Source organism: Musa acuminata, chromosome BXJ2-4, assembly GCF_036884655.1.
Source record: "Musa acuminata AAA Group cultivar baxijiao chromosome BXJ2-4, Cavendish_Baxijiao_AAA, whole genome shotgun sequence".
In the NCBI taxonomy this organism is placed as follows: domain Eukaryota; kingdom Viridiplantae; phylum Streptophyta; class Magnoliopsida; order Zingiberales; family Musaceae; genus Musa; species Musa acuminata.
The window spans coordinates 42,914,834-42,928,625 of NC_088341.1; the positions used below are offsets into that span (position 1 = coordinate 42,914,834).

Below are 13,792 nucleotides of genomic sequence, written 5' to 3' on the forward strand. Positions count from 1 at the left end.
ATAATGAGAAAGGTTAAGCGTTTATTTGTGATTAGTTTTACATGCTACATGATTATTTCTTGTATAAACTTGTGTTGAATATGATATAATTTGTTTGCCGCAGAAAAATGCATTAAGATTGATTTAGCCATCAAGAGTATATTAAACAAAACAATTAACAATATATATATATCAAGTCATTGTGTGGGGTGTCTGATTTAGCTCTTCATCTTAGATAAGGTGGTGTCCATCGAACGTATATCAACATGGCTTCTGAAGAGGGGAAGAAGATGATCACGTTGAAGAGCATGGATGGTCAGGAGTTCCAGGTGGAGAAGGAAGCATGCGCGATCTCGGAGATGATCAAGTTTGTTTCCGATGACTGCGATACTGAGGACGTAATTCCTGTGGCCAACATCCGTGGGAATATCCTGGCAAAAGTCGTCGAGTACATGAAGAAGCATTTGGAATTCGCCTCCAAAAAGCGGAGTTCGGATGCTGGCAAGGAGATCGCGGAAGGTAACGAGGAGCTCGTGGACGTTGATGAGGAGATCAAGGCATGGAACAATGACTTCATCAAGGACGTCGATACAGACACCCTCTACTTCCTATTGATCGTAAGTGTCTGCCTTGTTTCTTATAAGAATATAGTGTTGCAGGTATATAGAGGAGAGATTGAGATTGATGGATGACACATTGGTGAACCTGCAGGCATCCGACTACTTGAGCATCAAAGGCTTGCTGGATTTAGGTGTTAAGAAGGCTGCAGACCTAATAAGGGGGAAATCACCCGAGCAGATCCGCACTACCTTTAATATACAGAATGATTTCACCCCCGAGGAAGAGGCTGAGTTCAGAAAAGAGTATTCATGGGTTTTTGATGAAGGGATATAGTTGATCACTCGCTCTATAACATTGTCTTGTAGTTCACTGGTTTGACTATATATTTTATGTATGACCCACAAGTACTTGTCATTACAAGGTGGTCACAAGATGAACCAGTGTTGTCCTGATTTAAAATTATGATATTTGTTTAGATCAAATCGGTTTATTTATTTATTTATTTATTTTTGGAATTGTCAAGTATTTTTTGTGCATTATACTTGTGCCTTTTTTAGTTGTTATTTTGGTCTTGAGGAATTCTTAGTCACAACTAGAATAGAAATGGTAAATTAATAATAATTATTATTATATATATATATACACATATTAATCTGGCCAACAATATAATCTATTGGAATACAAGCATTCAAGTGGGAAGGAAGAATAGCCAAAAATTGGTTTGGGTCCTTAGAAATCAAAGTCATGTATTTGTATATATCAAATCATGGATCATGGAAGTGAATGTTATTGATTTATACTTTCTATTATTGATTCTAATCTAAAAAATAAGGGTTGCCGTAGTCACGTAGACTTCTTTTGGGTCGCGTAAACTAAACTCCTGCATACTTTTTTTGAAAGTCGAGGTTTGGAATTCAAAGCCTCTTTGACCCAATGAAAACACTGCAACATAATGGAAGAGATTTCTTATTCATGGGTGAATTCTCAAAAAAAAAGCGACAGGTGAAAGAAATAGTTCGTTGATGCTTGCTCACGTGTTCTGACCCGAATTAATTGAGTTGGACAAATTCAAAACGTTGCTACCGCTCTCTCCCGATTTCATCATCAGCATTCGTTACTCAGACTAGTCTCTAAGAAATGGACAGTTTGTGTTTTACCTTCTAAACCTCCCTCAGAGATTGGTGGTGTATAACGGAGACTTCCCCATCTCTCAGCGCAAACCCCCAAGGCACGAGCAACCAAAGATGAGGGCTTCTCCGACGTATCCTTGTAACTGTATCCTCTTGCCGCTACTTTTCCTCTTTTACTTGGAGACTGGCGCAACGAACGTCCATGATCAGAGCTGTAGCCCTAGTGATCTCAGAGCACTCTATGCTTTCGCACGCAGCCTCGACAGAGGAATCCGCGACTGGCCTGCTGCTAACTCCACCCGCTGCTGCGGTTGGCCCGGGGTCCGCTGTGCTCTCTTCTCGCTTAGCGCCGTAAGAGTCGTCGGTCTCGATCTGTCGGGGAAGGGCCTCGAAGGCGTCCTCTCACCATCCCTGGCTGGTTTGGACAAGCTGACCTTCCTCAACCTCTCAAGCAACTCCTTCCGAGGCTCCATACCGCCGGAGCTGCTCCGCTTGAAGCTCTTGGAGGTGCTCGACCTCAGCAACAACCACTTGTCGGGAGAGTTGCCACCGGGTATAGGCAACCTCTCGAACCTGTCCCGTTTGGTTGTCTCCAGCAACGGATTTACCGGGAACATTCCTGATGTGTTTCACGACCTGCGAAAGCTCGAGGTCCTCTCCGCCAAATCTAATAGATTTGTCGGCCGACTGCCAACTTCGCTGTCCTCCTGCTCGATGCTTACCGTGCTTGATTTATGGAACAATTCGCTTGGCGGTCGCGTCGACCTCGACTTTCGACGACTCGATCGTCTTACCACCCTCAACCTCGGATGGAATAGGTTGCAGGGGCTCATCCCCCAGGCTCTCTCTTCTTGCAAGGCATTGAAGATCTTGAATCTGTCTCGAAACAACCTTAGCGGACAGGTCCCAGAGAAGCTCTGCAGACTTCGGTCCCTCTCCTCCTTGAATCTGGATTCCAATAGCCTCTCCAATCTCTCGCAGGCTTTAGGAGTTCTTCAGGGGTGCCATAACCTGAGGGTTCTTGGTCTTGCCTCGAACTTCCAAGGTGAGGAAATGCCGACGACCGGAATCCGGGGATTCCAAAGAGTGCGTGCCATGAGCATCGGTTATTGTGCTTTGACTGGTCGTATCCCCACATGGCTGAGGAATTGCGAAGAGTTGAGAGTTCTGGGTTTACCATGGAACCGTTTGACCGGAGAAATACCGTCATGGTTTGGAAGGTTTGATCATCTCTTTTTGTTGGACTTGGCAAATAACTCGCTCTACGGGGAGATCCCTGTTTCCTTGGCACAGCTAAAGAGCCTTACGTCAGAGATTCCTCCGCAGGATGGCGTTGACTTTTCCATTGAATTCCCGTTCTTTGGATGGAGCAGCAATCAGCAGATTCTTGAGCCACTTGAGAATCAACAGATGTATAAACATTATACAGACTTTCCACCAGCAGTGATTTTGAGTAATAACAGATTGAATGGATCAATTTTGAAGGAGTTTGGAAATCTGAGGTACCTTCATCGGCTGGATCTAAGTCGGAACAATTTGTCAGGTTCCATTCCAGAAGAACTGTCAAGCATGGTCAATTTGGAGAGATTGGATTTGTCTTTCAACAATTTGTCAGGGAGCATTCCATCCTCCCTCACCGGGCTTTCTTTTCTTTCCTTTTTCAGTGTAGCTTTCAATCACATACGAGGACTAATTCCAATTGGAGGTCAGTTCTCGACCTTCCCCTGTTCTAGCTTCGAAGGAAATCCAGGTCTCTACAGTGATTCGTTGCATTTCTGCGAACCTGTGAAGGAAACGTATCCGAAGGAAGGTGATGTCGATGAAGATAAAATTGCTTTCATGGGGTTGCCATTTGCCATTGGAATGGCATCAGGCTTTGTGTTTATCGTTTACGTTTTGATGTGTTGCTGGCAGGAACTATATATATATATATATATATAGTTCCTGCCAGATAGAGATGTGTACTCTTAACCTAAATGAAATTAACTGTAATATATTTTAGTATACTGTAAATATTATATGATTCAATGATAGCATTACATCCTTCTCTCTGGTACGTTCCTTCTCCTCATAAATCTCCTTTTCTTTACAGTATTGATTTTTGTGTGGTCGATCAATCGGTGGATTCGTATGGCTTAATAGTGCGTTAGAAAAAAATATAATACTGTCAGATTATATAATCTTATTTAATTTGATAAGATATATTATAAATTTAATTATTATTTTCTATCAATTAAAAAAATTAATTATGAGTTAAGATTCCCTAGAAGTTAATCGTGATGAGAGTACTCTCATAATTATTTATCGTAAAATTTTGTTATCGTTTATAAATAAATAAGACCTCCTACGTATATGTGATAAAATACAGAAGAAAAATTATAAATCTTCTCTTATTTTTCCTTAGTCTTTATTCTATTACTTATATTAGTAATAGGAATAAAGAAAATTGCAAGTCTAGTTTTTTTTACAAATTGGACGTTAATACAAGTTGCAAATCATATAAAAATTTTCTGAATAACATCAAAAGATATACATATCTAAACTTCGAGATATAGTTATTTAATCTTAGTTCTTATCAATAATTTTTTTTTGTATAATAAAAGTATGATTATAATTTTATACTTACAATTAGTATTAGAGCCACATGTTTTAAAATTAAAATAAACTAGATCATAAAGGAATTTTAGATCTATTTATGTGATTAAATCTATTCATCTTTTAAATCATTATTTTAATCTCTAATTAATATTATTATTGAATTAATACATGATGTATTATGTCTGATTTCTGAATCTATTCCTCTATACTTCTTGCCTATTTACCGGCGATGTAACACAGTGAAACCATGACTGTATGTTACCCTTATTTCTTCGATGGGTTGCCATCGGTAGCTTAATGTCATGAGCTATAGCTACACAAATGGTAACATTGTTTCATGCAATGATGATTGCTTATGTGCAGCAACCCAGGTGACAGTTATTGCTGTGACAACCTACCTTAGTTGTTGGCACAACACACATAGTGGCGCCACTAAGTGCAGCATAACAGCACGAGCGATTAATGCTGTTGCTTGACATAATACGTATTTTTTTACTTATTATATTATTTAATATTTTATCATTTCATATTATATATATATATATATATATATATATATATATATATATATATATATATAATGTCCATGGAATCTTATGGTGATGAGATCACCTTTAAACAGAGACCTAAATAATCCTATTTATAGGTTACTCAATAAGGATATCGAGATAACCATACAGACTGATGTACTGTATACCCGTACTTATGATGGAGACGATTGATCTCATAACTACTCATGTGGGGATACTAGAGATACAGTGCAGCTACCCATTAGAGAATGAGTTCATTGATTGATCTGCTCATGGAATGCTAGACGATTAATGATACCTTATTGTTAGACAATGATTTCATAGTTCCAGTGATATATCTAGTCCTTAGACTTAAGATACCATGGATGTCATGTATAAATAATTCACTCTTTGATATCATACTTATATGTCTGAAAGTTCCAGATCTAACACAATCGATCATCGAGAGTGACAACCAACTTTACAAAAGCTATTGAGTGTACATAAAAGATCATCAATCTCGGTGTCATAAGAGGAATATCTCATGTATTATTGCTCAGATAAATCTCTGGCTAGAGTCATTCAGATTAAGAGATAAAGAGTTCTCCGGGAGAATCCAATTAGAGCGAGACTCAAGTAGAAACTGTATGAGCCTCACAGTAAAATGTTCGATATACGGTCTCTAGGGTATTAAATTGATAAGGAATTATAGATACACGGTAACTGATGACAAATATGTCCAAAGAATTGAATTCCCTTGTATCGTCTGGGAACTACAGCATAGTGGCTCAGTATATCCGTAGTCGATGAGTCGAGTGAATTATTATGGAGATAATAATTCACTAAGCCAAAGGAGTTCTGACATATATGACTCATGACCAGCTCGATATTGGGCTTAAAGAGTCACACATATATGATAAGTGTTACGACGAGTAGAGGTTTGGATATAAGATATCCGCTAAAACCCATATGTTATTGGATATCCAATAGGCCCCTAAATTATTGGATCCTATGGATGAGATCCAATAAGATCTAATAAGAGATTATTGGATAGAGATATACTAATATAATAGGCTTGGATAGTTAGATGGAGATCCAATACCCAATATGGCAGAATTTATTAGGGTTAAGTTGACAATAAATCTCTATAAATAGGAGGAAACTAAAGGCTCATAAGCTAGAGTTTTCTTAGTTTCCATCTCCTATTCTCCTCTCTCGTTCTCCTCCTTAGATAGCAAGTGTGAAGATTTGGGCAGCGATTCGAGGAGCATCGTCGTAGTCATGCTGTGTGGATCACCGTTAGAAAAGATGGCATTTAACCTATTGAATATCGGATTTTGATGATGAAGTCAATTGTTATTTGTTATCTAATCCATATGTTGAGATAAGTATGCAGGATTAACTACGATAAAAGTAAGACATATAGTAGGAGTTGCGTCGAAGTTAAGACTATGATCACGTTGGACGTTCGAGAGTTCGACGGACGTTCAGATAGTCGTCGGAGGTTCTGCAAGAACAAATCCGAGAAGTCCAGGAGCTTGCCAAAGAAGCTCATCGGAACTCGCCAAGTGGATCGTCGTAAGTCCAAGAGTTTACCGGAAGTCCGTTGGAGCATCGCCGAGGGTTCGTCGGATGTTCGTCAGAAGCTCGCCGGAAGAAGCGATTGATACACTAGAGCAAGTTGCAGTAAATGTCTTAAAAATATCGTAGTTAGCATGATGATTAAGTTAGAAATGGGAGGTGATCTCATTAACTTAATCTTGGGACAATTGGGCCATTGACAGACCCAAATTGGGCCGAATGGATCAGCCCATTCGGACCCAGAATTCATGGCCGACGGTGGCATCGCCCATGAGCTCAGTCTCCCAGGAAAGCTGGGTGGTGGAACCGCCCCTGTCAAGCGATGGTACCACCTTGGCTCAGTCTCCGAGCGAGGCTGGGTAGTGGCACCGCCCAAAGGCTAAGTCTCCGAGCAAGGCTGAGTGGTGGTACCGCCCCTGTCAGGTGGTGGTACCACCTGAGCTCGGTCTCCAAGCTCTGCCAGTAATGGCAGTGGTACCGCCAGACCTCGGAAATCCGGAAGATGACAGTTTTGAGCTCTAAATTCAAACTTGTTTGGGGCCTATATATACCCCACCCTTTCATGCATGAAAGATCACCGAAATCTTGATCTTACTCTGTAATTTTTAGAGCTCAAAAGTATTGTAAAGGCCAAAAGTTTTTCTCCCTCTTTTCTTTCAAGTTTTGATCATTCAAGAGATGAGTGAAAAATCTATAGGGGTTGTCTCCTAAGCCTGTCAAAAGGAGTGAAACTGTAAAAGGGTGGTTGGTTTTCGCCTATTGAAGGAAGGCCTATAGTGGACGTTGGGGATCTCATTGGAGGAGGAAGCCAAAAGTGGATATAGGTCAAGATTGACCGAACCACTCTAAATCTCAGTTTGCTTTAACTGCACTTCGCTTTATCTTAAGTTAAAGTAATTTTTGAATCGCCTTTCATACTGAAATCGTTTTTATCATACGAACATTATTTTAAATCGTCGAAAGTTTTCCATTGCACTAATTCACACCCCTCCTCTTAGTGCTCTTGATCCTAATATAACCTCCTTCATCCACTCATATAGATCTGTAGGGTTTTAGGAATATACGATCTTCCTAGGCAAAACACTATCTCACACGTGGTTTTAAGTTTCACAGATTTTTGTGTATCAATCTTCGTATGACGATGAACACATTATTGAAAAATTTAAGGTTTTTGTTTTCTATTTTTCCCCTATGTATATGATGTCGCCCCTAGATTTTCCTATATCTATGACTGACACCAACGGGACATTGGAGGCTAGGGTCACCCAATGACTACGCAGCGACTATATGGGTCGCTTGTCAACTGCAGACACATGCGCAACTAATAAGAACTTGTGACTAATAAGAGGCGCACAAGCGATGGACAACCTTGCACCATCGCAATTGTATCCCGCACGTAAGCTGCGACAGAACGAACAAAAATGGATTAGAGTTTTCTCACACATTAAAAGATTATTTTCTTCTTCTAATTTTTTTTAATTTCAATGTTTGTGGACAATTCTACAATTTAGAAATTATATATTTTCGATATATGTTCTAATAAAATTATAGTTTTGAGAAATCAAATATTTTTTAATATTCTCAATTATAAAATTGACCAATTTGACTTGTATTAATCAAATTTTACTTATAGCCCAATCTTAGCCTAATTTTTAATCAACCTATTTCTAAATTAGATTTTTGATTAAACCTAATTTTGATTATTTTAATTGATTTAACTATTGGGTCTAATCTAGACAACTAAATTTTGACTCAATTTTGAGATATTCAATTGAATAAAACTGATTTGTCCATTTAGATTATTTATTAAATTTTAAGAAAATTATAAATTAAAAACTTATGATATTTGCTAGATCAAATCAGTTTTGTGCATTGTACTTTTGCCATATTTAGTTGTTATTTTGGTCAGAAAGTACTCTTAGTCACAACAAGAAGAGAAATGATAAATTAATAATTTATTGTATATACATATATACATACATATATAATACTCTTAGTCACAACAAGAAGAGAAATGATAAATTAATAATTTATTGTATATATATATATATATATATATATACATGGGTGGACAAATTAATTGTGTTGGACAAATTCAAAACGTAGCTAACACGCCCTCCCGACTTCATCATCAGCATTCGTTACTCAGACTAGTCTCCAAGAAATGACAGTTTGCGTTTTATCTTCTAAACCTCCCTCAGCGATTGGTGGTGTATAGCGGAGACTTCCCCATCTCTCAGCGCAAACCCCGAAGGCACGAGCAACCAAACATGAGGGCTTCTGCGACGTATCCTTGTAATTGTATCCTCTTACTGTTACTGTTCCTCTTCTACTTGGAGACTGGCGCAACGAACGTCCATGATCAGAGTTGTAGCCCTAGTGATCTCAGAGCACTCGATGCTTTCGCACGCAGCCTCGACAGAGGAATCCGCGACTGGCCTGCTGCTAACTCCACCCGCTGCTGCGGTTGGCCCGGTGTCCGCTGTGCTCTGTTCTCGCTTAGCGCCGTAAGAGTCGCCGGTCTCGATTTGTCGGGGAAGGGCCTCGAAGGCGTCCTCTCACCATCCCTGGCTGGTTTGGACAAGCTGACCTTCCTCAACCTCTCAAGCAACTCCTTCCGAGGCTCCATCCCGCCGGAGCTGCTCCGCTTGAAGCTCTTGGAGGTGCTCGACCTCAGCAACAACCACTTGTCGGGAGAGCTGCCACCGGGTATAGGCAACCTCTCGAACCTGTCCCGTTTGGTTGTCTCCAGCAACGGATTTACCGGGAACATTCCCGATGTGTTTCACGACCTGCGAAAGCTCGAGGTCCTCTCCGCCAAATCTAATGGATTTGTCGGCCGACTGCCAACTTCGCTGTCCTCCTGTTCGATGCTTACGGTGCTTGATTTATTTAACAATTCTCTTGGCGGTCGCATCGACCTCGACTTTCGACGATTCGATCGTCTTACCACCCTCAACCTCGGATGGAATAGGTTGCAGGGGCTCATCCCCGAGGCTCTCTCTTCTTGCAAGGCATTGAAGATCTTGAATCTGTCTCGAAACAACCTTAGCGGACAGGTCCCAGAGAAGCTCTGCAGACTTCGGTCCCTCTCCTTCTTGAATCTGAATGTCAATAGCCTCTCCAATATCTCGCAGGCTTTAGGAGTTCTTCAGGGGTGCCATAACCTGAGGGTTCTTGGTCTTGCCTCGAACTTCCAAGGTGAGGAAATGCCGACGACCGGAATCCGGGGATTCCAAAGATTGCGTGCCATGAACATCGGTTATTGTGCTTTGACTGGTCGTATCCCCTCATGGCTGAGGAATTGCGAAGAGTTGAGAGTTCTGGGTTTACCATGGAACCGTTTGACCGGAGAAATACCGTCATGGTTTGGAAGGTTTGATCATCTCTTTTTGTTGGACTTGGCAAATAACTCGCTCGACGGGGAGATCCCTGCTTCCTTGGCAGAGCTAAAGAGCCTTATGTCAGGGATTCCTCCGCATGATGGCGATGATTCTTCCATTGAATTCCCGTTCTATGGAATTAGCAGCAATCAACAGATTCTCGACGGACTGAAGTATAAACATTATACAGACTTTCCACCAGCAGTGAATTTGAGTTATAACAGATTGAATGGATCAATTTTGAAGGAGTTTGGAAATCTGAGGTATCTTCATCAACTGGATCTAAGTCGGAACAACTTGTCAGGTTCCATTCCAGAAGAACTGTCAAGCATGGTCAATTTGGAGAGGTTGGATTTGTCTTTCAACAATCTGTCAGGGAGCATTCCATCCTCCCTCACCGGGCTTTCTTTTCTTTCCTTTTTCAGTGTAGCTTTCAATCACTTACGAGGACTAATTCCAATAGGAGGTCAGTTCTCGACCTTCCCCTGTTCTAGCTTCGAAGGAAATCCAGGTCTCTACAGTGATTCGTTGCCTTTCTGCGAACCTGTGAAGGCAACGTATCCGAAGGAAGGTGATGTCGATGAAGATAAAATTGCTTTCATTTGGTTGCCATTTTCCATTGGAATGGCATCAGGTTTTGTGTTTATCGTTTACGTTTTGATGTGTTGCTGGCAATTATGATTACCTGAGAGATCCAAGGATTAAGTAGTCTACCGGATATATATATATATATATATATATATATATCAACTAAATGAAATTAACTGTAATTTTGCATAATTTATTTTGGTATACTGTAAATAATGTATGATTGAATGACAGCATAACATCCTTCTTTTTTTGTACATTCCTTCTCCCCGTATAAATCTTCTTTTCTCTATTGTATTAATTTTTTTGTCTGTGGTCGATCAATCAGATTCATAAGGCTTAACGGTGTGTCAGATAAAAGATATAACACCGTTTGATTGTACAATCTTATTTAATTTGATATGATATATTATAAATTTAATTAAATTTTAATTATTATTATCAATCAATAAAAAAATTTAATTATGATAAGACTCTCTAAAAGTTAACTGTGATGAGAGTACTTTCATAATTATTTATTTTGATCATTATTATTTTAATCATTTGCTCTCGTATATAAATAGATAAGTCCTCATAGACTCAATAAGTAACATGACAATATATAGAAGAAAAGTTACATATCTTTTCTAATTTTTCTTTATTCCCGATTCTATTACTTATAGTAATATTATGAAAAGATAAAAATAGAAAAAAAGATGAATCTAGTTTTCTTTACATATCGATATTACTGTAACTTTTGAATCTGACGATGATGTGCATACAAATCATATAAAGTTTTTTTGAATTATATTGAAAGATAAACACGTTTAAACTTCGATATATAGTCATTTGATCTTAGTTCTTAGTATTAAATTTTTTTCTTATAATAAAAATATGATTATATTTTTATATTTATAATTGATATCAAAGTCATATATTTTGAATTAAAATAAACTATATCATAAAAGAAATTTTAAATCTATTTATGTGATTAAATATATTCATCTTTTAAATTATTATTTTAATATTTAGTTAATATTATTATTAAATTAATCTGTGATGTATTATGTTCGAACTCTGAATCTATTCCTCCATGCTCCAAGCAAGCCAACATGGGTGAAACCATGACAGAAGTATGCTAGTCATAATTATTGGATGGGTTGCCATTGACAGCTCGATGTCGGCGGCAATAAGTAACTCGGGGTGCGCTAAAGGAAATGAAAGCAATGTAGCAGTGATGTTAGCTTACTCTAGAATGTGCATCTCATAATCAACGAGCAACGGGGCGAGAGCAAGCAAGGACAAGACAGAACTTGATTCACCCCCAACAGGTGCAACTTGGAGTAATAAGTGATGAAGTTACTCTATTATGGAATGTGCAACTTGGACTACTACACAAGGAAAGGGAAACCTGTCAATCAGGTTAAGGTCAATCAAGCCAATCAAGAACAGAACTTGATTCACCCCCAACAGCACTGGAAACTGGAGATGAAACTATAACTGGAACACGAACTGACCGACAAAGAGCCTAAGCGGAACCCTCACTCACTGATAAACCGATTTGACTTTGGGATCTTAAAGCTACCTATCTCTCTTTGGTTACAGACTTATCTTCTGTTAGTGAGTAGTGCTACAAGAGCTTTCGATTCGCTAATAACTCTATCTAATGGGAATTGAATCATTTCTCTATTTTCGTAAACTGTTAATTCAACTGACCCTTCCCGTTAGGGCAACGATTCATTCTGAAACTGCTATTTATCCTCCACTTCCCTGTCCCGCTTCTAAGCTTGCAGTTGACTTTCGAACTCGACTTGAAGAAGCACCAAAAGAGCTGACTCTCCTTGCGCCAACACCGACCGCTGATTCTCTAGTAAACAACACTCGAACGTAGCTTGCTGAACCGCTTACCGCCTACTTTGACACCGCTAGCTACTTGGGCACTCTCTTCGGCTTCGGCTGATGATCTTTATTCTTCTCCTACTCCGGATATCTCTTCCTCTCCTGACAATCGAACAACAACTTCTTTTGTTCCTACTCCTCGGTTTGCTTCTTTCTATCTGCCCGACAGTCTGTCTATCTTATAGGCTTCTGTTTTAGATAAACAAATATGGGCTTATGAACACTAACCTGACACCGACACCTCTCTTTGATCGCTATTTCGCTTTCCGAACACACCCTGGGCGCAGACAATTGGCTTTTTCTTTCTTTGTAGTAGTAGTGGTTTTTGGACAGTGATTTCTAAGAGTAGGGAAGAGGGATGAAACACGAGCTAAAGCTTACATAGCAGCGGACAATTGGACAGCCGATATAGTAGGGGGTTTCCAGGACGTATTGCACTTGTCACTTCTCACTTACGATATAGTAACTCTTGTTCTTCAGCCGTTCTGCCCACATCAAATTTGGTTCATAGAGCATTTGGAAATACGTTATAAGTAGTCCTGTGTTCGTAGCTTTGAAGCACGGTGTCATGGAGAGAAGAGAGGTTCTGTTCTTGACTTTACTTACCTTAGTGGGCGGTTCTTCAAGTAGAGTCATTGTCGGGGGGAGTCATCAATTACTGCTGGCAAGGAAGGGTAGGCGCTAAGCATATTCCTTAAGTTTGAGGTTCTCTTCAACGCTTGAAAGAAGACTTATTTCATGATTTGTTTGACTTGACCTCCGTTGGTCATCGGCAATCATGGGCAATTACTACACAAATGGCTGCATTACTGCATGCAGCGACGACTGCTTGTGTGCAGCAGCCCAAGAGACAGTAAACGCTATGACAACCTACCTGAGTCACCAGCACTACACAAGTAGTAACAAGAAGGCAGTCACCCTGTTGGGTGCTGCTACCTTTGACCAGCGATTGTAGCAATGCACAATCGTAAGGGTCACTTGTTAATTGTGAATACATTATACTAACTTATGTGATAGTCGCTTGTGTGAGAATGATCATGTGTGAGCATGATGGAATGTCACGATAGCTGTAGGGGTCATCAATCGACCACAAAGGGGGTTCAGGCTAGCTGTAGCCATCACGCAAGCAATGACAATTGATAAAAATAAAAGATTAGGGTTTTCTCACACATTAAAAGATTATTTTAATCTTCTATTTTTTTAAATTCCAATTATGTTTCCTTGACAATTTCACCATTCAAAAATTATATATTTTCAATATATGTCCCGATAAAATTATAGTTTTACTCTTTAAAAATTAATTTTTTTTACTAATATTCTCAATTATAAAATTGACCAATTTGACTTGTTTTAATTAAATTTTACTTAAAGCCCAATCTTAGCCTAATTTTTTATCTACATATTTCTAAATTAGATGTTTTATTGAACCTAATTTTGATTAATTTAATTGATTTAACTATTAGGTCTAATCTAGACAACTCAATTTTGGCTCAATTTTGAGATGTCCAAGCCCATTTAGATTATTTATAAAATTTTTAAAAATTATAAATTATAAACTTATGATATTTGTTAGATCAAATCAGTT

General features: G+C 39.0%; 3 protein-coding genes across 3 annotated transcripts; all 3 read left to right on the forward strand.

The window, feature by feature from the left end:
* Window positions 1–245: 245 nt before the first annotated feature.
* Window positions 246–873, forward strand: LOC103983425 (SKP1-like protein 1A). The gene is made up of 2 exons (XM_009400639.2): window positions 246–596; window positions 691–873. Exons 1-2 carry the CDS (start codon window positions 246–248, stop codon window positions 871–873), a joined length of 534 nt encoding a protein of 177 aa, XP_009398914.1.
* An 887-nt stretch (window positions 874–1,760) lies between these two features.
* Window positions 1,761–4,744, forward strand: LOC135608809 (phytosulfokine receptor 1-like). The gene is made up of 2 exons (XM_065101852.1): window positions 1,761–3,543; window positions 4,632–4,744. The coding sequence occupies exons 1-2, from the start codon at window positions 1,785–1,787 to the stop codon at window positions 4,742–4,744; spliced, it is 1,872 nt and encodes a 623-aa protein (XP_064957924.1). The 5' UTR covers window positions 1,761–1,784.
* A 3,820-nt stretch (window positions 4,745–8,564) lies between these two features.
* LOC135609236 (phytosulfokine receptor 1-like) lies at window positions 8,565–10,450 on the forward strand. The gene has a single exon (XM_065102341.1). The coding sequence runs from the start codon at window positions 8,629–8,631 to the stop codon at window positions 10,420–10,422; it is 1,794 nt and encodes a 597-aa protein (XP_064958413.1). The 5' UTR covers window positions 8,565–8,628; the 3' UTR covers window positions 10,423–10,450.
* Window positions 10,451–13,792: the final 3,342 nt, after the last annotated feature.

What these genes read in the sequence shown, in the direction of transcription:
- LOC103983425 (XM_009400639.2), top strand. Translation starts at nt 246, where the DNA reads ATGGCTTCTGAAGAGGGGAAGAAGATGATCACGTTGAAGAGCATGGAT. An exon ending in CCCTCTACTTCCTATTGATC is followed by an intron (nt 597 to 690) that starts GTAAGTGTCTGC and finishes GTGAACCTGCAG; the next exon opens with GCATCCGACTACTTGAGCAT.
- LOC135608809 (XM_065101852.1), top strand. Translation starts at nt 1,785, where the DNA reads ATGAGGGCTTCTCCGACGTATCCTTGTAACTGTATCCTCTTGCCGCTA. An exon ending in TGCCATTGGAATGGCATCAG is followed by an intron (nt 3,544 to 4,631) that starts GCTTTGTGTTTA and finishes GCTTATGTGCAG; the next exon opens with CAACCCAGGTGACAGTTATT.
- LOC135609236 (XM_065102341.1), top strand. Translation starts at nt 8,629, where the DNA reads ATGAGGGCTTCTGCGACGTATCCTTGTAATTGTATCCTCTTACTGTTA.